This window comes from Trichoplusia ni, chromosome 24 (genome assembly GCF_003590095.1).
Source record: "Trichoplusia ni isolate ovarian cell line Hi5 chromosome 24, tn1, whole genome shotgun sequence".
Classification (NCBI taxonomy): Eukaryota; Metazoa; Arthropoda; class Insecta; order Lepidoptera; family Noctuidae; genus Trichoplusia; species Trichoplusia ni.
Genome location: NC_039501.1, coordinates 3,307,661 through 3,332,509, shown reverse-complemented (window position 1 = coordinate 3,332,509; position 24,849 = coordinate 3,307,661). Strand labels below are relative to the sequence as shown.

General features: G+C 34.0%; 1 protein-coding gene across 2 annotated transcripts in view; it reads left to right on the top strand.

Moving 5' to 3' along the window:
* The window catches only part of LOC113505180 (E3 ubiquitin-protein ligase CBL), a 78,935-nt gene extending 57,246 nt beyond the window's left edge, over nucleotides 1-21,689 (top strand). Inside the window, exons 2-13 of one of the 2 annotated variants that reach the window (XM_026887766.1) lie at nucleotides 9,297-9,443; nucleotides 9,872-10,015; nucleotides 10,537-10,662; nucleotides 11,150-11,265; nucleotides 11,585-11,691; nucleotides 12,095-12,207; nucleotides 12,574-12,650; nucleotides 13,022-13,113; nucleotides 18,060-18,303; nucleotides 19,076-19,188; nucleotides 19,559-20,333; nucleotides 20,798-21,689. In XM_026887766.1, the coding sequence (XP_026743567.1) occupies nucleotides 9,297-9,443; nucleotides 9,872-10,015; nucleotides 10,537-10,662; nucleotides 11,150-11,265; nucleotides 11,585-11,691; nucleotides 12,095-12,207; nucleotides 12,574-12,650; nucleotides 13,022-13,113; nucleotides 18,060-18,303; nucleotides 19,076-19,188; nucleotides 19,559-20,333; nucleotides 20,798-21,015 (2,272 nt within the window). In that variant the 3' untranslated portion in view covers nucleotides 21,016-21,689. Of the gene's footprint in view, nucleotides 1-9,296; nucleotides 9,444-9,871; nucleotides 10,016-10,536; nucleotides 10,663-11,149; nucleotides 11,266-11,584; nucleotides 11,692-12,094; nucleotides 12,208-12,573; nucleotides 12,651-13,021; nucleotides 13,114-14,525; nucleotides 16,391-18,059; nucleotides 18,304-19,075; nucleotides 19,189-19,558; nucleotides 20,334-20,797 lie in introns of those variants that run through there. The other variant, XM_026887767.1, reaches the window with a different exon arrangement.
* The last annotated feature ends 3,160 nt before the right edge of the window (nucleotides 21,690-24,849 follow it).

Here is a 24,849-nt window from a genome sequence, read left to right as displayed (position 1 = left end):
TATGAAAACCTTTATAACATGAATTATTTAAATAACGAGATGAACTTGAAGCTACTTATTCAATCCACGCACTAAGTCAGGTCATACCCTACTTACGTAAGGTGAAATTTGCATAACGACTGTATTTACAACCAGGGTTGGCAGATCGCCAAGGCTGACTCGATGGGGTCGCACTTATCCCTGTGACGCCTTCCAACCCCTTTAGAAGTTACCAGTCGTTTTGTGTTTTTTGGACTTTTTGATATTTTAGGGTTTGAGTTGAAAGATTAGAAGGTTTGTGAGAACGTCAGCATCGTGATTACGTGTCTAGGAGATATTATAACTTCAATTTATGAAGTAATTAAACTGAAAACCTTTTGTGAAGAAAAATAATTGAACGTTAATTATTTAGATATTTTGACATTCTTTTTTGTACCTAAACAACAGTCAGAAAAGAGTCTCGTTTTAAAATTTAATTACTATGAAACTCTCAGTATGATGATTCTTTGTTAAAGAACTTTTACTGAGTTATAAGGTAAATAATATAACAACAAAAAAAAAATGAAAAACCTTTTTTCCTCTCATTTCTTTAAATGGCTTAAGCAGAGCGCTCTTTGCATTAGCCAGTTTGTTTCACCTTCAGCGCCATTAGAAAACAAAGAAATAAGCTCTTCAAACTAAACTTGAACAATTTGCAGAATTTATGTTGAAATGTATGCGTTGTTTGTTGAACACTCAGGGGTGCCGGTGTAGTGGTATCGACATTTGTGTTGGCGTTCGGCAAGTGCACTCGATAGCCACCCTTTTCATTGTTATACGGGTTTTTCCCTTACCCTTGACAATACATAGTGGATTTGCGTGTGATTTTATTAAAAAACCTTTTTTTTTTGTCTGAAGAACGAACATAATATATTTGCCTTAAAAATCATATCAATGCAGCGAATGGAAAAACAAATATCATCAAAAAGTTATAACAATTAAAAAAGTGCGAACAGTTTAGTTAATGGCATAGAAGGTAAATAATCAGTTATATAGAAATCCAAAACTAAATCTAAATAAAGAACATAAATCTTACCAGAACCAACAAAACTATAAATATAAAACCTCACAACACGCTTTTAATTTAGATAATTGTTCACAAAAATCACGTTTAGACGATTCGAATCGTACATTCACATCAAGCGAATCCGATTGAGTTTTCTGGTGTATTTGATACACTATGACACATCGTTTTGTTGCCAGACGAATTCGTGCGTGACTAACACTTACACAAAGAGTGTTATAATATGGCTTGCCTGCTGTTAGGGATCTTTACCATTCATTTTACACCTGATTCGAATTGCTTCACCTGCTTCTGGTTTTCTTTAGATTTTTATACAATGGGCTTTTATGTATTTCCTTGACGGATTCATATTTGGCAATTGTCACATCTCTATTCTCATCTTTCGCTTCACTCTTAGAAACAAGTGCCTAGATTGGAGTAGAAGAGTCCTTAAATTTATAATTCTCAGTAGTCTCCTTCATCACATTATATTACTTTGCAACAGCACTCTATTTTTTTTACCCACTTATTTAATAATCTCTTTCATTTAAGTATGAATTACGTTTTTTAATGGGATCTTAATCTAAGTACTGCATGGGTTGTATTGTTTGTACCTTATTCATTCTTGTTTCCAATTTTCAATTCTACTTAATCATTAAAAGCCAACGTCTTAAGCACTTTATCTTGGAGAAATAACCATGCTTGTCGCATCTTTATTCTCCATACTTTAAAACATAAAAGCAAGAGCCATTAAAATAATATTTTCTTTATGAATTCATAAAAACATCTCCACAATTCTCGTGTTTTTCTCAAGTGGAGGAGACGATTAGCGGGCGTTACGCGTTTCTGCGACACGATGCGGTTCGACGCGGCCTGCCATTAAGCACTAAGTCCATTCAACTTCACGGTTTGTCGCCTTTGTACTGAATGGATTAGGCTAGCCTCGCCCATTGTCGTCAAGAACAGGTACAGAAAGCGAAATCCTTTCAATTCGCGATATAGTATCTTGATGAGTCATCGGACTTGAATTTATGTCCATAGCAGTCTTGGTTTTGTGTCTATTGTATCATGTTGGTTTCCTGTAATGCTTTGATAAAATTTCAGATACACGAATGATTTTACGTTTATGATATCAGAGACGAAAAGTTTTGTCAATTTTCCATTAGCCTTTGTCATTATGACCAAAATATCAACTAGGTTAGAAACAAATATTTACGCCATGAACAGTCATTCGGGTTTTTTGTTCTTTCATCATTCATACATGAAAATTGTAATCAAGTGTTAATATTTCCATTCATGCTCAGCTATCAATCGATATCGTATCGCTTTAATCCCCTGAACCTCGTTTGTTTTATCACTGATGGCTCGGCCACAGATTATGATCGATCGACAGCCCATTTTTGATATCGTCTATCTATTTGCAAACTTCCTGTTTCTTATTGCTGTTTCCTTTATAATAATCGTTTGATATGGTTTTATTATGATAAGGTTCAAATATTATGTTATCTGTTTATTTCATATTGTCATTAATGTCTTGTGACACAACATTTTGTGACGTTAGCTAGTTTTAAAAATCATATTATTTATTGTAATTATATGATCGCTTAGGAACATCTGTTGGTGTCAATTTTTGCAAATTATTCTTTGCCAAAACATTTGTGGTAGTCTTTGTGTTAATATCAGTCCACGAGAGAGGTGTGAGGCAAAACTTTTGGTAACTAAAACTAATACAACGGTTTCATTATTTTATTGAATAAGTGCACATCTGCATTCGTATTGCAGGTTTCCCAACTTGAACAATTTTGAAACCAATCTACAACTTAAAAGCCTTAAAATCTATACTCTATACTAATATATAAAGCTGAAGAGTTTGTTTGATTGTTTGTTTGTTTGTTTGAACGCGCTAATCTCAGGAACTACTGGTCCAAATTGAAAAAATCTTTTTGTGTTGACTAGACCATTCATCGAGGAAGGCTTTAGGCTATAAACCATCACGCTGCGACTAATAGGAGCGAAGATACAATGGAAAATGTGAAAAAAACAGGGCAGGTATAAATCAATATCTTCTACCCACGGGGACGAAGTCGCAGGCAACAGCTAGTCTAAGATAGTTAGCGCAACAAGACTTACCATCACTTGAACAATTTCTGTGACTTCAAAGTTTCAACATTTCATATCAAATTTTAGTTCATCGTAAACGAAACTATGAACTAATATTAATTGTCTTGAAGCATTTCACACCGTATGAGTCACGGCTTTGCAATACGAATCTGTGTCACGTTGTTTCTGTATAAGGGGCTCTGCATTAGGAATGCATACAATACTCTTGACTGCTGCCATAGAGTAACGAACGACTGGAGTGTTAAATGTATAAATCATCTTCATAGAAAAGTGTAAATTTAAATGTTAGCTGTTAGATTTGAATCTAAAATGAAATGATTAAATTCGAATATGTTAATTTTGTACTTGTAGTGTACTATAAATGAGTGTTTTTATGTTTAAAACCAAAATACATAGCACCGAATAATGATTTGAATCTTAAAATTCCTTTGCCTTGCAGAATGACCCTGTAGGCTACTTGTAAAAGGATTTGAACAAATAGTTAAACATTACTGAAGTTATAAGTCACTCATTAAATCATTTGTAATATTTAAAGCATTTCATTGCTAAATTAGATACGATATGTATGCAAATAATAAAAGTAAATATGCGAACTCCATTAGTTAAGTATTCTGTTTAAGAGCCGTATAAAGGCAGAGTGGGCCGCTTGTGCAACAATAGGCGTTGGATTAATATAACAGAACACAATGCGATATTATACATGCGAAATGATAAGCTTCAATGTTATAATGGTATTTCTATTCATTTCGGGTACGTGTTATAGTTAGAAACGTTCCGATTGACGGGATGTTGTTAGACATATGTTTGAATAGCCGTTTTATGGAAAACATGGGAAAATTATAGGCTTGACTTGCATACTTTAAAAATGGCTACATGGTATATCTACTTTGTTAGCTTGTCAATGAAAAAGCAGTCTTACTACCTTGAAATAAGGGTCCTGTTGATATGTTTTGTAAAGTTGACTGTAAATCTTGTACCTTGGAGTCTATTTCCAGATGGACAGGTCTCCGAGTTTTCCCGTTTAAGTACAAATGAGATTATCGACCTTCGTCGCCATTTACGGCTTATAGATAGAAAGAAACGTAATATTAGATTTTACTTTGGAGTGGGATAAAGCCATGCCTGTTTTTATGGTTCCCCATTAGCCATTCGAGAAAATTCAGTATGATTGAAATAGAGAATATTTTCGTAACGAAATCTCTCGTCTACCTTTTCTATAGATAAATCCTAGAGCGGAAACCAAAAGTCCAGCACCAGAAACTGAAATACACATCTAAAAATGTACACGCTAAAAATGCAAGTGAATTTTTCATTTCGATTCGGGCTTTTCTCGTGAATGCAAATGAGGGTGTGGGCGAGACCCCTCGCCGTTTCCGTTCGGCCACTTTGTTGGGCTACGTTCATGTTACACTTATAACCTAGGTATATGTTGGAGGCCTAGGAATATGTTGGAATGATTGTTATAGTTCTGTGTAGAGATTGCGTGATCCTTTTGTCCCTTTTTTGTTTTCGTGGTTAATAGAATGTATCCATCGACAGAAATGTGACTGATTTAAAACAAACGAAACTAAAATGATATGATGCTGTCCGAACACTGCAAATATGCTGTCCCCTGTTTAATATTCCATATATGTTTTTACCCTGAATATTCAGGGTAAAAAATACCTTTATTCTTTGGAATATACAGAAAATACCTTACTAATTAATTATACACGTTAATGTTACAAGGGCATTTCCTTGTGATTGAATGATTGACATCCCCATCAGCAAATAGTGAAGATAAAAGGGGAAGAATAAGGCGTTGGAACCCCAAGTAATTTGGGTCGGAAACAACGTCATTGGCTCACAAAAAGCCCTGCTAGGTGTTAATCAAGCAACCGCAAGGAACAGTAATGAGAATGGGTTTGGGCGCGAAAAATGTTTTAATGAAAATTCAGACTTAGTCTGACGATTATAAGATTTTAATTTGAGAAAAATATGAAATTTGATAAAGATGCTTCTTTGCTTGTGACTTGTTGATGATCATGATAAGAGTAGCTGGAAGTAGATAAATAAGAAGACATTACACGAATATTCGATGAATTATTTCACTTCTTTTGCCGCGAGAAGGAAAAAAATACGGGAAAAATCTGAGGCTAGTTGTTGTAATGAAGATGATAATATTGCCTTATAACTTTCCATAAAGAAGTATACTTAATACACAAATACAATATTACAACAAAAAACTGACTCCAGTAATTTAACCTAACCTTTCCTTAAAAGTATTGGGGTAGTCCCTTCCCCTTCCCTCCCAAAATCATACGACGTAATTGTGTATGTGACTTGAATATTATTTAGATTATGCCGTAGTGAGTCGAACAGTAGTTTTACTTGTACCGGGATCTTCGCATGGTAAATGCCGTTTGGTAATGTAGTATTATAAAATGTTGTAGACATCAAAAACAATTATTACTTGCTTGGAAAAGGGGCGTAAAATGCTACAACGTATAACGAGGAATGCTAAAAACTGTGTGTTTTTTTTTTAATGAAAATTTTATATTTTTTGAATAAATATCATAGTAACACTATTCCTAAAACTGTTAGCGTGGCAGATATTTGTTTTTCGTCGCACTTTTGATAATAATTGTGCCGAAAGTTCCATGAAAATCAAAGTGCGTAGGTTCCTATTTTTAATTGGAATCTCCTCAGCTCGTAAAGCCTTGGCGATGACCTCTTTGAAATATTTGTGGCGGTCGTCTGTTTAAGAATGGGAATGTTATACTCACATTAAATCGGATGACATTTGTGTCCCTTGTGAAAACTAAGCATTGTATTGTATTGTTATGCGTCAGAATCTTATGCAAATGTTACAACATAATCACCGCCGAAATTATTTTGAACAATACAAATACGCGCGTGCCTAACCTTATTTACATGAATTATAATTATTTATTACGTTTTTTTTTTTCAATAAATTATGAATCACCTTGTCGAAACAGTCTGAATAGAAACTTTATTAAAAAAACACTAAATCTTGAGTAGTCTCTTGCGTTTTTAAATATCCTTATTCGTTTCTTAAATCATGATTCAAGCTATTAATCAAACAAAACATCTTCACAAACAATTACCGGTACTTAATGAAGGATAATGACGTGAATCGTAATTAAAACTGCAAGGATAATGTTAATTGTTGTTTTACGTGTTATTTATATGCGTTTTTTAAGCCACAACCTTGGTCTTGCCTATTGCATCTACCGTGCACCTGTATGCTGTCAATAATGAGGCTGATGAACTTTAGAAACAAATTGGTACATGAAAACGTCATGATAAAGTATTGTTTGTATGTGAAAAGCCAATTATATCGGTATGTCTTCTTATTATTGCTTTAATCCCTATTCAAAAACGTAGTTAGGAAAGCGTTAACTGGTTACTGTTTAATGCTTTTGTACGGATGAACTCATAAGTCGGTCAGCTAGGTGCTAAAGACACTGAATATTGTAGATAAACATGCCTTTGCCCAGTATAGTACTTTCACAAGCTTCTTGGCTAAAACTCTGTTCATCCTGAGGTAATTCAGCGTAGAGATAACGGGTAGAAAAGAGTATTCTCAATCGATTTATACCAACCCATAAATATGGACTGCAAACAATGCATCTGGAAATAGAAAAAAGCAACAAAATCTGGCACGCCACATGACAAAGTAGACCATATCAATGTTCTCACCATACAATAAAATCTCTGCCACCCGGCCCCGCTTGCATCGCAGACCGTGCGCTCTAAATCAATACACCTCGATGCATATTCAGCGTTCAGTGGGAAACTGTGTATTTCCCATTCCCAACTGTCAGTGTTCCCATTGAATAGTCGCTGAAGTGTTTTAAAAGCTTCGGTTTTTATTGTGAACGTTGTGAATGTTTTCTAATTTAGGAAAATGGTGGTATGGTTTTTGGGATTGTTTTTCACTATTTATGTCTATGGAGTAGTTCCTAATTCGTTGTCCTTATGTATCAACGTTGGACTAGCGTTAAACGAAACATTTTATTTTTTGGTTACTTGTATACAATTAACTATTTTTTTTCTTCCTATAAGTTCCTCTTAATACGTTAATTTATAGTATTTACAATGACTATTGATATAAGTAATGATTTTTGTAGCTGAATTGGTATAAATTTTTAATCTTTAAATATTCTTTCATCTGTCCTATTATTATCAAAATACGAACTTTTAGCACCCACTTTTTTATAAACAATTTAGTTTATACATATTTGGAAAGTCTTTCTCCCCCAATATCAACTATAATTCACACTATAGTACATAGAAACTTGAACATAAACAAACGATATATTAAATCCACCCCCGTATTCACTGTTATCTGTTCCTACAGGCAGACGAGGGGATGACCAAATAATCGTTGCGTCTGCCCACTGTCAATGCCGGCAGCTCCCCTTCATCGAATATAGGAAATTAATTCAGCTAATTGGAAAACACGCCGTCCCCGCACATATTAACATTTTGCATGGGGATCAAACTCCAGAGAGTTCAGAAGGGCAAAATTACAAATATCTTGACAACTTGATTTTGGTATGACAAGACAAGACACCAGTTTGTCTGGTCATATGCATGCTTCTATATTGTATACTAGTATTATAAATGCTAGAATATTTTTGTCTATCCGTCTGTCTCGCAAACCAAGGACACCTGTGTCGGGTCCGGTTCTCAAAGGATATAAGACTTGGGCATAAAAAAGGTTGTAATGGGGGGAGGGGGGGCTTCAATATTATAAACACGAATGTATGTGATTATGTTTGAATTTCTGTTTGTCACGAAAAGGACACTCCATGATGTAGTCTGAAAACAAAAAAAAATAGACTGCTTTTATTTTAAAGACTTAAATTTTCACCTTTAAACTTATGTTTGCTATTGTATTCTGGTATAACAGAGCTCGAAGTGGTCACGTATGGACTTATCGATTAGCACTCATTCAGACCTATCGTGTTTGAATTGGTAATTTTCCCGATGGTTACACACTTAAAATCAAATTGTATTGCCTTTATCATCCAATGGCCGTGCCCGAGCGTGCAATTAGTAATATAATAACAATATTGAAGCGGAGGCTTTAAATTTTAAAATGTTATTTCAGCTTCGCTCTGAATACTGCTTTTGTGGAATGGGTAATGTTATGTAAAAGGTTAGCAATAAATTCGAATCTATTTCTAGTAGTACCGTCAATTAGTCAAAGTCTATTCGTAGGTTATTAGATCTTACTAAGAAAGAATTTACTGTCTGCAAATTAGATCGAATCCAGTGTTTATAGGTGTCGCCAATTCGTTAATCATTTTTGGGATTGTGCGAAGCAAGAAATCAAAATCATTGTCTTAGAATACGGATACAAACAATACATCCCATTTGATTAAACATACCGGCAAAAAATTGAACTTTATCAGTAAAAGTTAAAATAAAGCACAATAAAAATGAGTTTTTCAAGAAAATGTGTTGAATATATTTCTTTTGCAGTACGTAGAGCTTAAACCGAGTTCCCAACTTCTCAAACGTTTTGATTGAATCGGAACTCTTTGATGTCTCGCCTCAAACGTTACGAAAGTTAAAACAAATATATTTTTCAATAGCTTCATTCTATCGACAAATGGTCTTTTAGAATAAGGCTCAAGTTACACACAAAGTCAATTTAAGTAAGCCCTGCTGTTCGAAGTAATTAAATGGAGTTATTAAAGCCTTCCTTGGAGACAGTTAGTTATTGTATATGATGGGGTATAAATTAAATGAGTATAATATTTTCGTAACGCTGTCGAGTCGTGTAATAAGTGATCTCCATGTAGTGTTTTCGTAATAGTCCACACTTTGACTTGAAACATGTCTTAAATAGCAATGATAACCACAATAATATTTTTTTTTTGTGTGCACAAGAATTATACAGTAAACACACATTTAAAGCCCTGTCTTCTGAGCCAGGAAGCAAACTGTGTTGCAGGAGCCAGTATTTAGTTCTGGGTTTTATACTACAAATAACAATAAATATATTTATTAAGCCTTTAATAAATAAACAAGCTTTCAGCGCTTTTTGTTAACGTTTTCAATTTCCCCAGTTTATTTTTTCATTTTATAGGATCTCTTGATGAGAGATATGTACTTATATATGTTTTCTCTTCTTCCTCAGCACCCTGGTTCCATGGAAGATCTTTCGAGAGGAGTTGAACAACGTGCATCCGATCTCCTCGGGGTTGGAGACGATGGCGTTGAAGACCACGATAGATCTTACCTGCAACGATTTTATATCTAATTTCGAGTTTGACGTCTTTACAAGGTAAGAAAGATTATTTTGTCTAGGTACTTTATTTTAGTCACCTTATTTCCAATGCCTTGTTTCTTCCGAAGTTGTGATGTATGAAATATTCACATGTTTGTGCTTCTGAACACTGCCATTGTCATATTACAGTACAATGAAGAGAAAGATAAACATTTCCTAAAGATATTTCATATTGGAATTTCAATTGGTCCATTTGTGTTAGCATTCTGATACATAGCGGCTTAAGTGCTCTTATACTATTATCTTTATAATACTTTCCATAAGGATTCATTATAGTCTAATAGATACCAGGAAATCAGTACCTCTACTACTGTTCAGGCACAAATTTTGCATTGACTTAAGTTCTATTGTCCCTATCCGTGTCTTTTCTAGTAATACTTAATACTTTTGTCCGCTGTTTATTGAAGACCACCTCTCATTTCCAGGTTATTCCAGCCTTGGAGTACGTTACTCCGGAACTGGCAACTGCTAGCGGTCACGCACCCGGGATATGTCGCCTTCCTAACTTACGACGAGGTGAAGGCGAGGCTCCAGAAATATATACATAAAGCTGGCAGTTACGTTTTTAGGTGAGTTTTTCAATTTCCTAGTATAGATGTGGATGGATAGAGAAAAAAAAAGAAGAGAAAGAAAAATTTACTAAGTTAAGAAAAAAAATACTTTTATGGATATTTTATTAATATTTGGATCTGGTGTAGTTTTAACAAAAAATGCAGATTTTTCGTAGCTAAGTTAGATTATAAGTGGAAAAGTAAAAAAGGGCAACGCAGTGAGTTATCCCATTGTTTAAGTTTCGCTACACATATCTGGTACTCTATATATAAGGTCCACTAAGACATTAATATACTTTAAAGTTTGAAGTTCCCCATAAAGCTTACCACAGAAATGTACCAATGAATTTACATCTCTATATTGGGAGGGAACTTATACTCAGCTGTGAAAAGTTTACATTCCCGTATTCATAAGGTTTGAGAATAGCTCTATTTTATTCAGCCTTTGTGTAACTATTTGTAATACTGTCCAAATTATAATTCAAAACAGTCTTGTATACCTACTCTATAATTGATATTTATTTTCTATTTTTCTCCAGGTTATCATGTACGCGGCTCGGTCAGTGGGCGATAGGGTACGTGACGGTCGACGGCGAGATTTTACAAACTATACCCCAGAACAAAAGCCTCGTGCAGGCTTTACTAGATGGGTACAGAGAGGGATTGTAAGTTGATACTATTTTTGGAGAACGGTACCTACTATCGGCTTTAAGAGTTAAATGTTTGCAGTCGTGACAAAGAAAAACCGTTCTACGCCGTTTCATTTTCATTGAGTCTTTGATAATGGTGCTAAGCCCCTCAGATTGATAAAAAAATATAGCTGCAGATTTGTTTGCAAAGGGCTCAATACACGAGATTCCAATTAGTTGTTCCTAGACACAGCATAAATTATTCAAAATTAACTATTTTTGTTTTTGTAAATCCGTCGATATTTGACGGTCGCCCGAACATACTTCAAAAAATACAAACATCCGAGTTGGAAGTCGGCGTCCAGGTGTTTCACAAATATTCAAATGAAACGTCCATACTTAAAAAAGTTTGTGCTTTCCGCAAATATTATTCTAGTGCAGGGTTCGAACCCTCTGCACGCAAAATAATAGTTAAAGCTAAATAACACGAAATGAGATCAACATCCAATTGTATCTGTTGCAGCTACCTATATCCAGATGGCCGGGATGTGAACCCAGATTTAAGCAGCGCTATCATATCGCCAGCCGAGGATCACATCACAGTCACACAGGAACAGTACGAATTGTACTGTGAAATGGGTCAGTATAAGTACCAATGCTGGGCAAATTTTAGTTTAGGGTTGTTGAAGAAGGTAGATATTACTCTTTTGTGCGTGTTGATGCGTTTATTACCTCTTCCCTCTTAAAAGTCTTAACTAATTTATATGAAATTGTAATTGAATGCACGGGGTAGCTGGCAGCCTGAATCTTTGACCGATATTCACGCGGGTAGATCCGAGGGCAATAAGCTACTTAAATATATAACCAGGAGTTTTTAACAAGTGTTAAAAGGTAATATAAAATGTATCAATTTAATATTATTTTCTTTTTACAATAAACTGTTTATTAACTATTACAGGTAGCACCTTCCAGTTATGTAAGATTTGTGCGGAAAACGACAAGGACATAAGGATAGAGCCGTGCGGACATCTTTTGTGTACACCGTGCCTTACTGCGTGGCAAATTGTGAGTAGCTAGGGCATTGTGTTGGATAATAATAGTAGTGAATGATGTGATGAGTAATTGTGGGGTGAAAGGGGAAATCTGTAAGGGTCAGTATGTTGGTGAAAAGTTAAACTTGTTCATAGACTACTTTTGAGATGGGTTAGTTATCAAATAGCAAACTGTGTTAAGGGAAATTTAGACATGTTAAAATTTTGTAAAGTTCAATATGGAAAGGTATGAAGCAACAGATTAAAGACATCGTCTTTCTTATATCATTTAATTGTCCTCAGACTCGTCACACACTCTGCCAATGGTTTACTTAGAAATAGAAACGTTTATACGGTCAAGCTCGCTTGTGCACCTTTTGTATCAAAATTTGTAATAAAATTAGACTAATATATACTATTTTCTCCCATGTTCTCAGGATTCAGAAGGTCAGGGCTGTCCGTTCTGTCGCGCCGAGATCAAAGGTACCGAACAAGTGGTCGTCGACGCCTTCGTGCCGCCGAGACCGCCCAACACGACGTCAGAATCAAAGTGAGACTTATAGACATATACATGGATATTCGAATTGAAAAATTAAACAAACTAAACATTTACTCTCACTGAATTTTGTTAGTTATACTCCATTCGTTTTCTCACTTGTTTAGTGTAGTCTAAAAACTCAGATTAACAATGTATAAAACTTAAAGACCAATGTAAACAACAAGGCTAACCAATTCAAATGTACTGACATTATGTCAGTATTTTACTTGATTAATATGTTTTTGTCTACTAAGACCGAGATGGGTTAGCAAGCATAGTACATTAATATCTTTTACCATTCAACACCACATTATATAATTACATACAATTTCTTTAGTACTCAAAAATCTTATGTTAAACTGATAACTTATTTTCCAGACACACAAAGACTGCAGTTAAACCTGTTTCGTCGAACTCGTCCGGTTCTTCAGGATCGTCCGGTTGTAACGGATCTAGTGAGTAAAACTTTTACTGATGATCTTCATGTAAGACTCATAATAATGAAAACACTCCCATACTAAGGGTTTGAATCTTTGGGTCGCGAGATTGTTTTGCTGGCATTCGAAACACATGCACAAATACAACCAATGAAAATCACGTCAAATGCTTGTTCTGCGTCATGTCAAGCAATTCGGTCATTTGAGTGGGGACTATATACCAATCGACTATTCGTGAACTATTAGTTAATGCAACTACAAATCATCTTCAAAGAAAACATGATAAGATTGATTCATTTTCTTTTGACATATTAATTAAATTTAATGTACACAATAGACAATTTCGTTCACTGTTATTCAATTATAAACCTTATCCCTATCACCCTTAGGTGTAGATGTGACGATATCTGGCAACTCAAACGGCTGGGCGTCTAGGAATACAACGTTCAACGGGCTCACGGATGACATCGACGACGCTGAGGTAAATATACCTTAACTATTATGTATACAGGGTGTTTGGAAATTAATTCTTGAAATTTAGTAAAGATAAGCTTGAAAAAAATAGAATTTAAAGTACTATTTATTTTCATCCATGGGAGAAACACAATTTACATACTTTAAGCATCATTATGTTTACAAATGTAACAAAGAAGGTTTCAAGAATTAATTAATGAATACATCTTTCATTGGAAAGAGATTACAGCCACATTTACAAATACATCCCGAATTTAGTACTGAAACGTTATTAAACAACGCGTTTAATTACTTTACCTAAAACAATTCCGTATTGTTACTTGTGATATAACAACGTAAAAAAAATGTAGTGAAAAAACTAAAATTTTTACTCGATCTACAAAATAGTATTGCTAGCTCTACTTAAAAGTTACTGAGGTGTGTGAAAAAGCCTTTTAGCGACGCGTTGGAGTGACCGACAATCAATAGATATATTCTATTGCATACTATAAATAAGGATATCTTTTATGTGATTCTTTTCGAAGCTCTTAAGGTACCTGTATTCCAGTTTTCGATCTTATCGCTCATGTATTAAGATACTTTTTACTCTGGACTTCATCGTAAAAGGCTTATAGGGTATTTTCATAAATATTCGCATGGTTTGCATTGTGTAGTTGTGTGGCATGTTTGTTGTTTAAGCTTGTATCCATGCATTTTCTCATTGTTTTTGTTGATTTTCATTTTTTTTCTAAGGTTTTATGTATATCTCTGACTTTTAGTGGCCAATATGTGTATATTTTAAATTCGTTTTTGTTAATGTAGTGATCAAAAGTAGACTTTAATTTAAGTACAAGAAGAGATTTGGGATTAACATTATGAAATCGCTAAGCAGTGATAAAGAAATTAATAATAACTTATAGCTACCGATCCATACTAACAAGACTTATTTATTGGAACCAGAAAATTAGCAGGAATATAATCGAAAATGCATGTCGCGTATAATTATGTTGAGTTTGTAAGATTTTAGCCTAGTATCCACTGGGTAAAATTTTCGTGCAACACGCTACTCGCCATTACGAAATTTGTCAAAACATATTGAGTAATTACACGAACTTGTTGTGGCACATCATAAACCCTCATATCCTCTTCAATCCAGCAGCAACTTGAAAACATGTTCTTCAACGTGTACTGCGTCTTATTTTGCGACGGGTACGACGCTTAAGTTTAGCTATAAGTATATTCTATCACAATCACAAAAACAAGCGCACTGTAAAAGTTCCACTCCATATCATAAAATAGAAAAGTTTATCTACAACAAAAATCACCCTTCATAATTTACAAGTAGTACCTATTATCACCTATCGCATAAAGGCCAAGTCAAAGATAAACATAAACCCATGCATGCGTCCATATATAAACATAATGGTTGTTTGTTTACAGAGACAGCGGCGGAAATCCCCGCATGCTTAACTTGCACGGGTTATGTTTGCTTGACGACGCCGATGGATCTGTTCACATTTTTTTTTTTATATTGTGGATTTGTTTTTGGGTTTTGCTGTGGTCGGGATTATTACAGTTGTAAAATGTTCATTTTGTGTAAAGAATATTTAAATAGGAAAGTAATAGAGCTTCATTTTCCTCAATAACAGTTGGTGTACGCCATAATATGGATATGCTTATACATAATAGCTAAAATGTAATGAATTCTTCACTATAAAAATCTGTTATATAACTTGTTTCACAATTAGGCGCGATTCAGTTATACTTAGTACAATCAGTTTCTTCTAGAAAGCAACATATTAAAACACATTCAGATATAGGAACTATTAATATGGTCAATAATATTACAAAGTTTTCTAATTATGCACTATCATCTTGCACAATTATCGTAACATAGACATTGTCGAACATCAGAGTTCATCCAAAGTCACAGCACTTAAAATATAGAACACTATTATGATACTACATCCTTTAACAATGAAATTTACCTTTGTATCAAAATAAATAAAATACTAAAACGAAACAACTCGTAAACTCCCCGCCCACAGCAGAACCCACGCTTTAGTTTGTGACGCATGATGTCTGTGTGAATACATTGATATGGTTAAGAAATGTCATTGGCTATTTATAAATCAACGACGTCTGTGATTGGTGGATAGGAATTGTGACGGCAAAACTGAGAAATGAAACTTGGTTACTTTAAATAATGTTTATTTTTCGCTGTCTTTTATGCAATTATGTCCTACATGCAAAAGAAGAAATTCAAATTGGGTATTTGAAAAAAAATCGAATTAAGCCGGTCTTATTATTATTCGTTCTCTTTCCATTTATGGCTTAAATACATAGAAAGAAATCCGGTCCTTTTTAAAGCGTACACGGGGGCAAAGATTCAACATGCAGAGGCTTTTGATAATTTTAATCAAAAATTTAATCTACTAGGGGCCTATCCACCCTTGCTCTATAAAAGAACAGAAATGGACGGCCCAAGGTAGATACAATTTTACTACCATTATTACAGTAAGCAATTCAATCTGCTCAGTCTATAAGTGTCTCAAAGAAAAAAGTTATACAATCTGTTATTAAAGTTCTTTATGTATTTTAGTACAAATATGATCATCACAGACATCATCTATCAGACACTTGCACGTAGTTGTAAACAAAAACTATTGTTTCTTCGGTTTTGCGTTCACAATCTCATCCTAAGCTTATTGTCATTCAAGAGTGATATTATTTCACGATTGCAAATTATACTTTAACCATAACACAATAAGGTTCAAACTCGTTTGCACTCGTGAAATTATATCGCTTACAGTTTTTTTTGTTTGGTCTTTTATAAGGCAATATTGTGGAAATCATTATTGGTTGGTATTGAAGTAAGAGACTTTCTGCGTTAATTATAATAATACCAGCTTTAGATGGCCAACAAAGAATTCCCTACAATTCAAATAAATTAAATCATGATATTATGATCAGTTCTTTTAGATTGACAATATGTTTTTTGACGCAGCGAAGTTTCTTACATTGCATTCGTACTGTATTTCATATGTTGGCATTCACAAGCTTCTTGCAAAAGTGATATACGTGCTTTTTGTACTGTCTAAACTTTGCATCATCAATCATTCGAATTTGAACCATATTTCAGTGAATTAAGCCACCTTCTTGGGGATTATTAGTTTACTGTTGCTATCGAGGCCAGTTCGCATATTCCAGTTTAAAACTCTTTATGAAGTATATCACTTTTGCTCCTGAAAAACAAGTATTTATTTTAAAACATAAGTCATAAACATATAAATATTTTTCTAAACAAAGACATTAATATTGTTCAATTTAATATCAATTGATTGTTTTTTGTTTGTTAAGATAGTGCACTTAATGCAATAGTATTAATTTAATTAATTATTTATATTTTTTGCCGACTGTCCGTCGTCATTTAATGAATGAGTTTTTTTTTTGTATATACAATCGTAGTTAGGTACTTTGAAATTAATTAATTGTAATTCTATCGACTTTTTTAATGGAAATATTTTCCTAAATTATTTTTAGGTTTTATGAAAATCCGTTTCGGTGATCTGATAATCGAAATTTTATGTTTGTTGTAGCGTTTTTTTATTTAACAATGATATTTTTGCATCTCTGTCTTTAAAATATTTAGAGGTTGTCAGAACTATTATTATAAGCATGTAAAACATGCTATTTTGCTATCAATCTTTTAGACCTCATACAAATTTACTCCCACGTATTTTATCGGGATTGCCCGACTAGTTTCGGACCCAAAACACAGTTTTTAATCTGAACATGATTCACTAACCTAACAAAAAAACGCTACAGCAAAACAAGTATAAAATGTATTAATGTTTCTGCTGTTTTTGACAGCACTTGAACTAGCTTAAAACTAAATGCTATCCGTCATACCGGAGATACCGTTATGTTTACCCTCAACGTACTTACTATGAGTTCTTAAAGTAGGACTGATGACGTTGTGCAAGCGAGATGCTGCTAACAATGTAGAGCGCCATTTCTTTCCCACAACATCAGTTTTATTTTAAGAGCAATTTGTATACAGTTCGTATTTGACGTTGAGCAATGATTTAATTATTATTATTTTACTTATTATGTCGAATTAATGATTTATTTATTTTTAATTGTATTTTTTATGTTGAAAATATACGCTTGGTGACATGTGCTTCTTTGTTTTTGTTTCCTTTGTCTTGGTTTTTGTGATATAAGTTTTTTTATGCTGTGGTCTTTGAGTAAGTATTAAGTATTTTTGTTTGCACGCAGTGTACTCGATTTTATGGTAGCATTGATATGATATGTCGCATGCTATGAATTATTAAATAAATTATCATAGAATATCTAAATTAATCATGATTGTGCTGGCTGTAACTTTGTTCGCATTAAATTGGAACACTTTTGTGCTTACTTTCATTAATTTTAATGCTTGAAACCCCATAATATAGAATTCTTCATTATTCTACGAACAAAAATACGTTCCTGGTGTGAAAAAATAAGGAAAGACGACGTTTAGTGTATATATAGAGAAACAATATAATTTGTCACAGAACATAGTTTGTAAAAGACCCGTGTAGTATCCTGCCGTAGGAAAAGACGACATCTTTAGGTAATATTTTTGACTCTGCGTGTAACTGAAACGTTTGTAGAAATTGTATTGCTAACACCGATTCCCAATTACGTTACCTTATCCGCACCAGTCGAATCAGTACAGGACTGCATCTAAGTCGTTTTAAAATAGCCAGTTCCATGTCCAAATCTAATATTCAAAATTATAGACTTCCTTCTTTATGGGTTTAGTAAAAAAAAACTTCCTAGTAAAAGCAGCTTAGTCAGTCAACATAAAACCTGCTATCAAAGATGCGAGATACAAACAATTATAACAACATACAATTCTTAAAAACACCTACACCTACACACTTTAACTACTCCACTCGAGTGTAAACACTGAACTCCCACCAGGACTGGGCGGAGTTCAACGCGGCCACCTCCACGATAGCGGCCCTGCGGCCGTCGGTGCGGTCCCCGCTGGGCTCGCCGCGCCACTCGCCGCGCGCCCCGCGCCGCGCGCCCCCGCAGCACGAGAACGCGTACGGGGAGCTGCGCGCGCCCCCGCTGCCGCCGCGCAAGAGCCTGTCGCCCGCCGAGCCCGTCATCGTGGCCGCTAGTAGTGTGCAGGATATAGCGGCTGCTAGCAGTGCGCCAGGTATTTTGTGGACTTTACGACTTACTTTCGACGATCTCCGTGGTCGACTTGCGTACGCACCTGTTTCAAGGTTTCCCTAGCTCTGAGGTCCCGAGTTTGATTTGATTCCCGGTCGCGTCAATGTAAAAATTCACACTTCTACATTGTCTCAGGTGTGGGTGTTTGTTGTACCTTCGTTGTATCTGAATTCCATAACACAAGTGCTTTAACAACTTACTTTGGGTTCAGAACGATGTATGTGATGTTATCCGCATTTATTTGTTTATTTAACAATTTATGTACACAGTTAATATAGTGAAACCAAATGAGAGAATACATGTACAAAGCTACTTTATGTTACCATACGAGCTAGATAATGCCTAGGTTGTGATAACCCTTGACAAATACTAGCCTGTAAATGTCTCACTATTGCGTAGAGGCCTTTATCATATATTGAAAAATCGATTTAAATATGAGAATTGTTACCCTTTGTTTTTAAGAATGAAAGAAAATTTTTAAGAATAATTGAGAAAGCACACATATATTTGTAGAAGTTATTTACCTGTATTAAGTTCGAATCTGCTACTCGTGCACACAATCCGTACCGAGAAGAACTAAGTTGAATAAGAGCCTTCTCCAAATCGTTTTCACCATCAACATTAATCGAGTCCTTACTTTATTCTTGCAAGACTTTCTCAACTGCTTAAATTATTTGAAAAATATATCTTCCACAACAAAAAAAAAGAATTAAAATCACTACAGACGTAACTTACCAAATATATTTTCCTTCCAGAACCCAGAAGACGTTCGTCATTGGAGCCGGAGCCTGACTCCAGACACCGGCTGACCTCCATCATCACCGGTTCCACGGAGACCATCACTGGTGTCATCGACACGAGGAATGAGGTGTGTTAGTGAATATCTCTTGCTAGTACTTTGATATAATTATACCAGACTAATTGTCTCACACCTAGACACAGATCTCTTCCCATAGAAATTAGGATTGAGATTCAATCACCGCTGTTGTTCAGTGCGCGTTTACAATAACGAAAAGCTGTGATATCTATATCTGATTGAAGTGGACCAATTCCAGATGACACTAGGAAGGGTTGTGATGATAAACAGTTTCTGATATTAAGCGAGCTAATGGCTAAATCTCGCATCAACTAAAAAAATATTTGATGTATCAGTACCAATAAATTCAAGGACAAATCAAAGCTGCTACAATATTTTTGCTATCTTGATACCCTAAACTAATCATCATAAAATATTTCAGGTGCCACCAGACCCGAGAGCATTTGAAAAGCCCCGACGAGCGTGTACCCCACAGTCGAACAGTAGACCCCTCCCTGCCCCACCTCCCGAAAGACCGACCGAAGCCCCCACACCCACAGAACCGAAACCAGATAGACAAGACAACAGATACATCCCAGACAGACAGGAACGGACAGAGAGACACGTAAACAACCAAGAAAACAGACAAATACCAGACAGATATATTCCCAGTCAAGAAAACAACAGACAAGTACTGGAAAGACACGTGCCAAATCAAGAAAATAACAGACAAATCCCAGAAAGACACGTGCCCAGCCAAGAAAACAGACAATTACCAGAGAGACACGATAATAGGCAAGAAAGGGTCCAAGAAAGACCGGAAAGGATGGAAAATCGAGATACGAGGCAAGAAAGACATATCCCAGAACAAAGGCACGAAACCAGAGTGATGGACAGACAAGACAGACACTTAGAAAGTCGAGAAAAACTCGAAAGACATCTCCCTTTATCTGATAGTCGGCATACAGATTTCCGACTCCCACCCGAAAGACCGCCAGAAAAACCAGACAGAATTATTGAGTCGAGATCTAGTTTTGATAGGGAAACTAGGCTGGAAAGTAGAGCGCCGCCAAGGCAGAGGTCCTTGCCGGCAACGACTAGCGGCAGTGTCGACCAACCGGCCAAGTCCACCACTATGCCTAAGTTCCCATCTGAGGATATAAAGGACCCGCCGTATGAGAATGTTGCTGTTGAGAAGAATGAGTTGGCTGTTGCACGTAAGTTATAAATTATATTCTTTAAATATTTATTTAAAAATATAAGTATAATTGGTTATAGTAAGCCGAGAGCCGGTATAGGTCACCGCGCCAAATCCACTGTGCGAGATGTGTCGAGAAGTCGATCCCCGCATAGGACTAGCATTTGTGTGATTCGTCAATGCTTTTCCTTTGTAAGGGTAGTTTGCTAAGCCACTTCTCTAATAAAAAATACTAACTTCTTTGCCGGCGGTGTTAAAGAAAATAGAAAAACTAGCACAAAACTAAATAAATCATGAAATATAAATTTACCAATTTTTTTGTTTATAAACATTAAAGTATTTAACTTGAGACCGATATTAAATGTTTTAAATTTCTATCGTAACAGACGTTTGTTGCTATCAAGTATCTTAAAATTTTGTCCACAAAAATTTTCCCAAGCAGTAAAACCATCCAAATTCACAGACCAATATTTTTATTTCCAGCTAAAAAAATCAACCCGCTAACGCACGACAAGCACGGCAGAAAGTACGGAGACAACGTGTCGTACGAAAACATAAATTTAGATTACATTGCGCGCCTAGTAGGGGAGGGTTACCCCAAAGATATAGTCGTACGGGCATTGGGCATCACGAGAAACGATCTGGAAATGGCCTGCGATATACTTCACGAGTTTGGATCTAAAATACCTAATAAATGTTAATGATAGTTAGATTGTTCTTTAAATAAATGATTTGGTGAGGTAAGTGATGCGTTCAGACGATACTTCTATATATAAATTGTTTTTATTTGTATAGAACGATGTGTAGGTAAGTTTTTGTGTTCAATTTTGGTAAATAATAGTTGAATAACGTTGACAACTGTTTCAATTACAATTAGCTGAATAGTTTAAGTACGAACACTAATTTGGCCATCAAAACTTATTTGCAAAACGTTCTGTACAAAAATCTTCATTGGGTTAAAAATGAAAAGTATAATTTTGAAATTCTGAGGCCAAAATATGTATTTAAAATAACATGTATACATAACCTGTATACGACGCTAAACTATCAAAAAGTGACCACTTGCTTTACCAAATAAAATAATTAACAGAGTTATTAGAAATCGTACCTTATGAATTAAATATAAGTCTGATTTTAAATTGTACATATTTCAGTGGCAATCTCTTATATTCGACAGACATAGGATAATGACATCTATCGAGTTAGAAATAACGACTATTTTACTTTGAACAATATTTGCATATTCTTAGGATGTAACTGAAAATACGGGTGTTATGTATTTGACCGATTCATAAGTGCAATTCAGCTATCAATTTAGTATAGGATCACATATAAGTAAACTGCATAGGCCAATAAAATTGCTTTGAACTTTGAATAGGATTTTTTACTTCAGACTAGGAACTATATATACTGCATTTGTTCAGGTTCTTAAAAAGGTAATTTTTGTTAAGTACCTAAAGAAATGGAGTACGGTGCCGTAATTCGGGGTATATTGCAACGAATGAGTTAATTCATATTTATCATTTATTTGAATTAGAAAGTGAATGATCATTCAAATAAATTATAAATGACGAATGCCATTCACAATTTGAAAACTATCTTTTAGTAATATTATTGAACACCGTACTTGTTTTTATTTGTGTTTATAAAAGTTATCAATTTATCACCAAATTAATTCCTAAACATTTTGTTATCCGCTCTATAAGTTGCAATATACCCCAAATTACGGTACTTGATTTTATAAACACACAAATATTTTATGAACAAAATAATTCAATAAGATTTAACAGCACGTTATTTACGATGACACAGTATATAATATAGGTAATAAAAAGAAACAAACGTATTTTTACCGAATTAACATTTTCTAAAATCACCCTTATTTACCGTGGCTACTAAAATGCAGACCAATTTGATCTGGAGTACTGCCACTACCTTATAAAGTAAAATTGTTGCAATGTGAAAGCGAGGCAGGGCGATAAATGCCGTAAAATAGCGGTCTCTTTTCAATAGGCTATACAAAAAAGTAATAAGACCAATTAAAGGCAACTCAAAAGTTAATGAATGAACACACAGTTACCTACCACGCCACTCTTAAAGTAAAGCTATTAGTGTCTCCTGTCCACAACTTCAAAGCTTACTTTTAGAGGTTTTGGTAAAACTCCAAATATTACACAACTTAGTTGCAGAGACAGATCATACTATACTTTGATTCAAGTGCCTGATAACTTATTTGACATTCAAAATTTAACCTTAAAGATTATATTTTCATTTACTCCAAATTCCATAAATTGTTTTTAAAGTTAATAAGAGCAAAGCAAGCAATATATAAATAAGATTCCCTTCTTTTTTAGTAAAAATTAACATCAAACTCAAAAGGCAACTTTTAAACTTTGAAATTATTCTTGAAACTGATTTTTTGATCCTATATCCCCAAAAAAATGAGATATCTAAACCCTGATATTCCTAAAAATAAATATTATAATCCCTTATTATACGCATTACTGAAAATCATTAGAATAAGCAAATAATATCAATAAGGTTGAATTTGTTATAAACAAGGCGTTGAACTATTAAATTGTAAGTGAAAATGAAGCTATCTTATGGTGAAATAAATTTAATAGTTAATTAATAATTACTTGATTCGTTAGAGTATTTATGACGTAAACGAAACACATAACCCTTCTTTGACAGTAAGGTACGGTATGTTACGGGTAAAATTATTAATAATTGATTATTTTCTACTAAAAACTACTAAATATCAATGCGTCATTTTAATACGTGTACGTATCTCTTCTTATTTTTTATACAAAAACCACACAAAAGACGAATAGTTATTTGATCCGTATACCAAAGTTCCATGCTGCCATAGTAAAAAAACTTGCTTTACCCCTAAGATACTTAAGTATGGTCCATTATATCCAAATCGGAATATATCAGATCCCCATTATATACAATCTAAAGTGTCAAATTAAATCCTACAAAAGTATACAAAGAGGGATAAATATATACATATAAAGAAAACATATTGGTATATATACGGTAACCACAAACATCGCAATAAACTGTTAGGTCAGATTTGTAAAAATAACTAGTTTTTATTTTATAAATAGCAACATTGATTGACACAGATTGTATACAAGTGGCAACACAAATGACATCTGTCAAAGTAGTGTTCGAAATGTAACCGTTTCATAAAAAGCTTGTCATAAACTCTAAAATCGTGTGATAGTATTATAGATAAAAATAATAAAATAAACTTATTATTAAGGCACATTTAATGTATTTATTTCACATCATTTAGTAACAATACAATTTATTCCAGTGGATTTTTTTTTATTTAATCAGTATTCATTTCTAATTCATATTCTTATATTTTTCATTAATAATTATAATTATATCTGTGTAAATAGTCGTAATAAATATTGCCTATATTTTCGTATAAAATCGCTGTCTCAATGTTTTATTAAATAGTGGTTCATATAGAATATATTTTTTCATATTTATGTCATTTTTATGTATGGGATAATGTAAATTTTGACACTTTGACTTATGACACTTGCAATATTTAATGTCTAGTATAACACATAATATTGTTGATGTAAATAATAATTAATATTTATATTTTTTTGAAAAAAAAAACCTCGTACGTGTTGCATTGATCTTCCTTTTGGTATAAAATTAGAAAAAAAAATTAGCTAGTTTGATAAGTTTAAAAAAAATGAAATTCTTTTTTAAAATTCGAAGAGCTTATGGCGGCACCAAGGTTTTCTAATATTCTCTTCGTATTTTTCTATAATAAGAAATATTTTGTAAAAGTGCAATTTGTCAAATTCGTTTTTTTATAACGCTTTACACAAACTGCTTCAAGTCTTAATTGTTTAGTTTTATTTTTACCGAAGATGTTTGTGTTGTTTTTACTCTCAGTTTATATTCTACTGATTATTTTTTTGTTATTGCAACACTATTAACGTGCTTAGTGAATGAATTGACTGAATTTTAGGTTATAATCTATCTAGTCTTAATATTTCACTTTTTTGCTAATTTCATCTGTTCGTTTTTTAATAGGTAATTGAATGCGAATGCTCTTTGTAATTAATCGCCAGTAATTTTTAATAATCTAATGAATAGTTGGTAGTGTCCACGAAGCTAGACTATATTATGAGCGAAATACATATCCACCACACTACTAGTCAAATATAACTCTTTTTTTTATTAAAATGTATATTCGTACACATTTTGTTTAAAAAAAGATGTAAAATTAGTATCTTGTGACAAAGTTGAGTGTATGTTTGATGACTTAAACTAACAGAGCTTAAAATTTACAATAAAGAAAATAAATCTTTGTTCTACTGTTTAAAAAGAGATAGTCCTATAGGTCTGAATAGTTCTATCTCTTACTTCCATAGCAATCATAGTCTACAGTATGCTAAAGGGAGTTATAGACTACACAGAATCAGAATACTTCACTCCCTATCTAAAAGTCATGGTCCCTGACTGCATCTAAGTCTAGAATGGAGTTAGGTGCAGTTGGG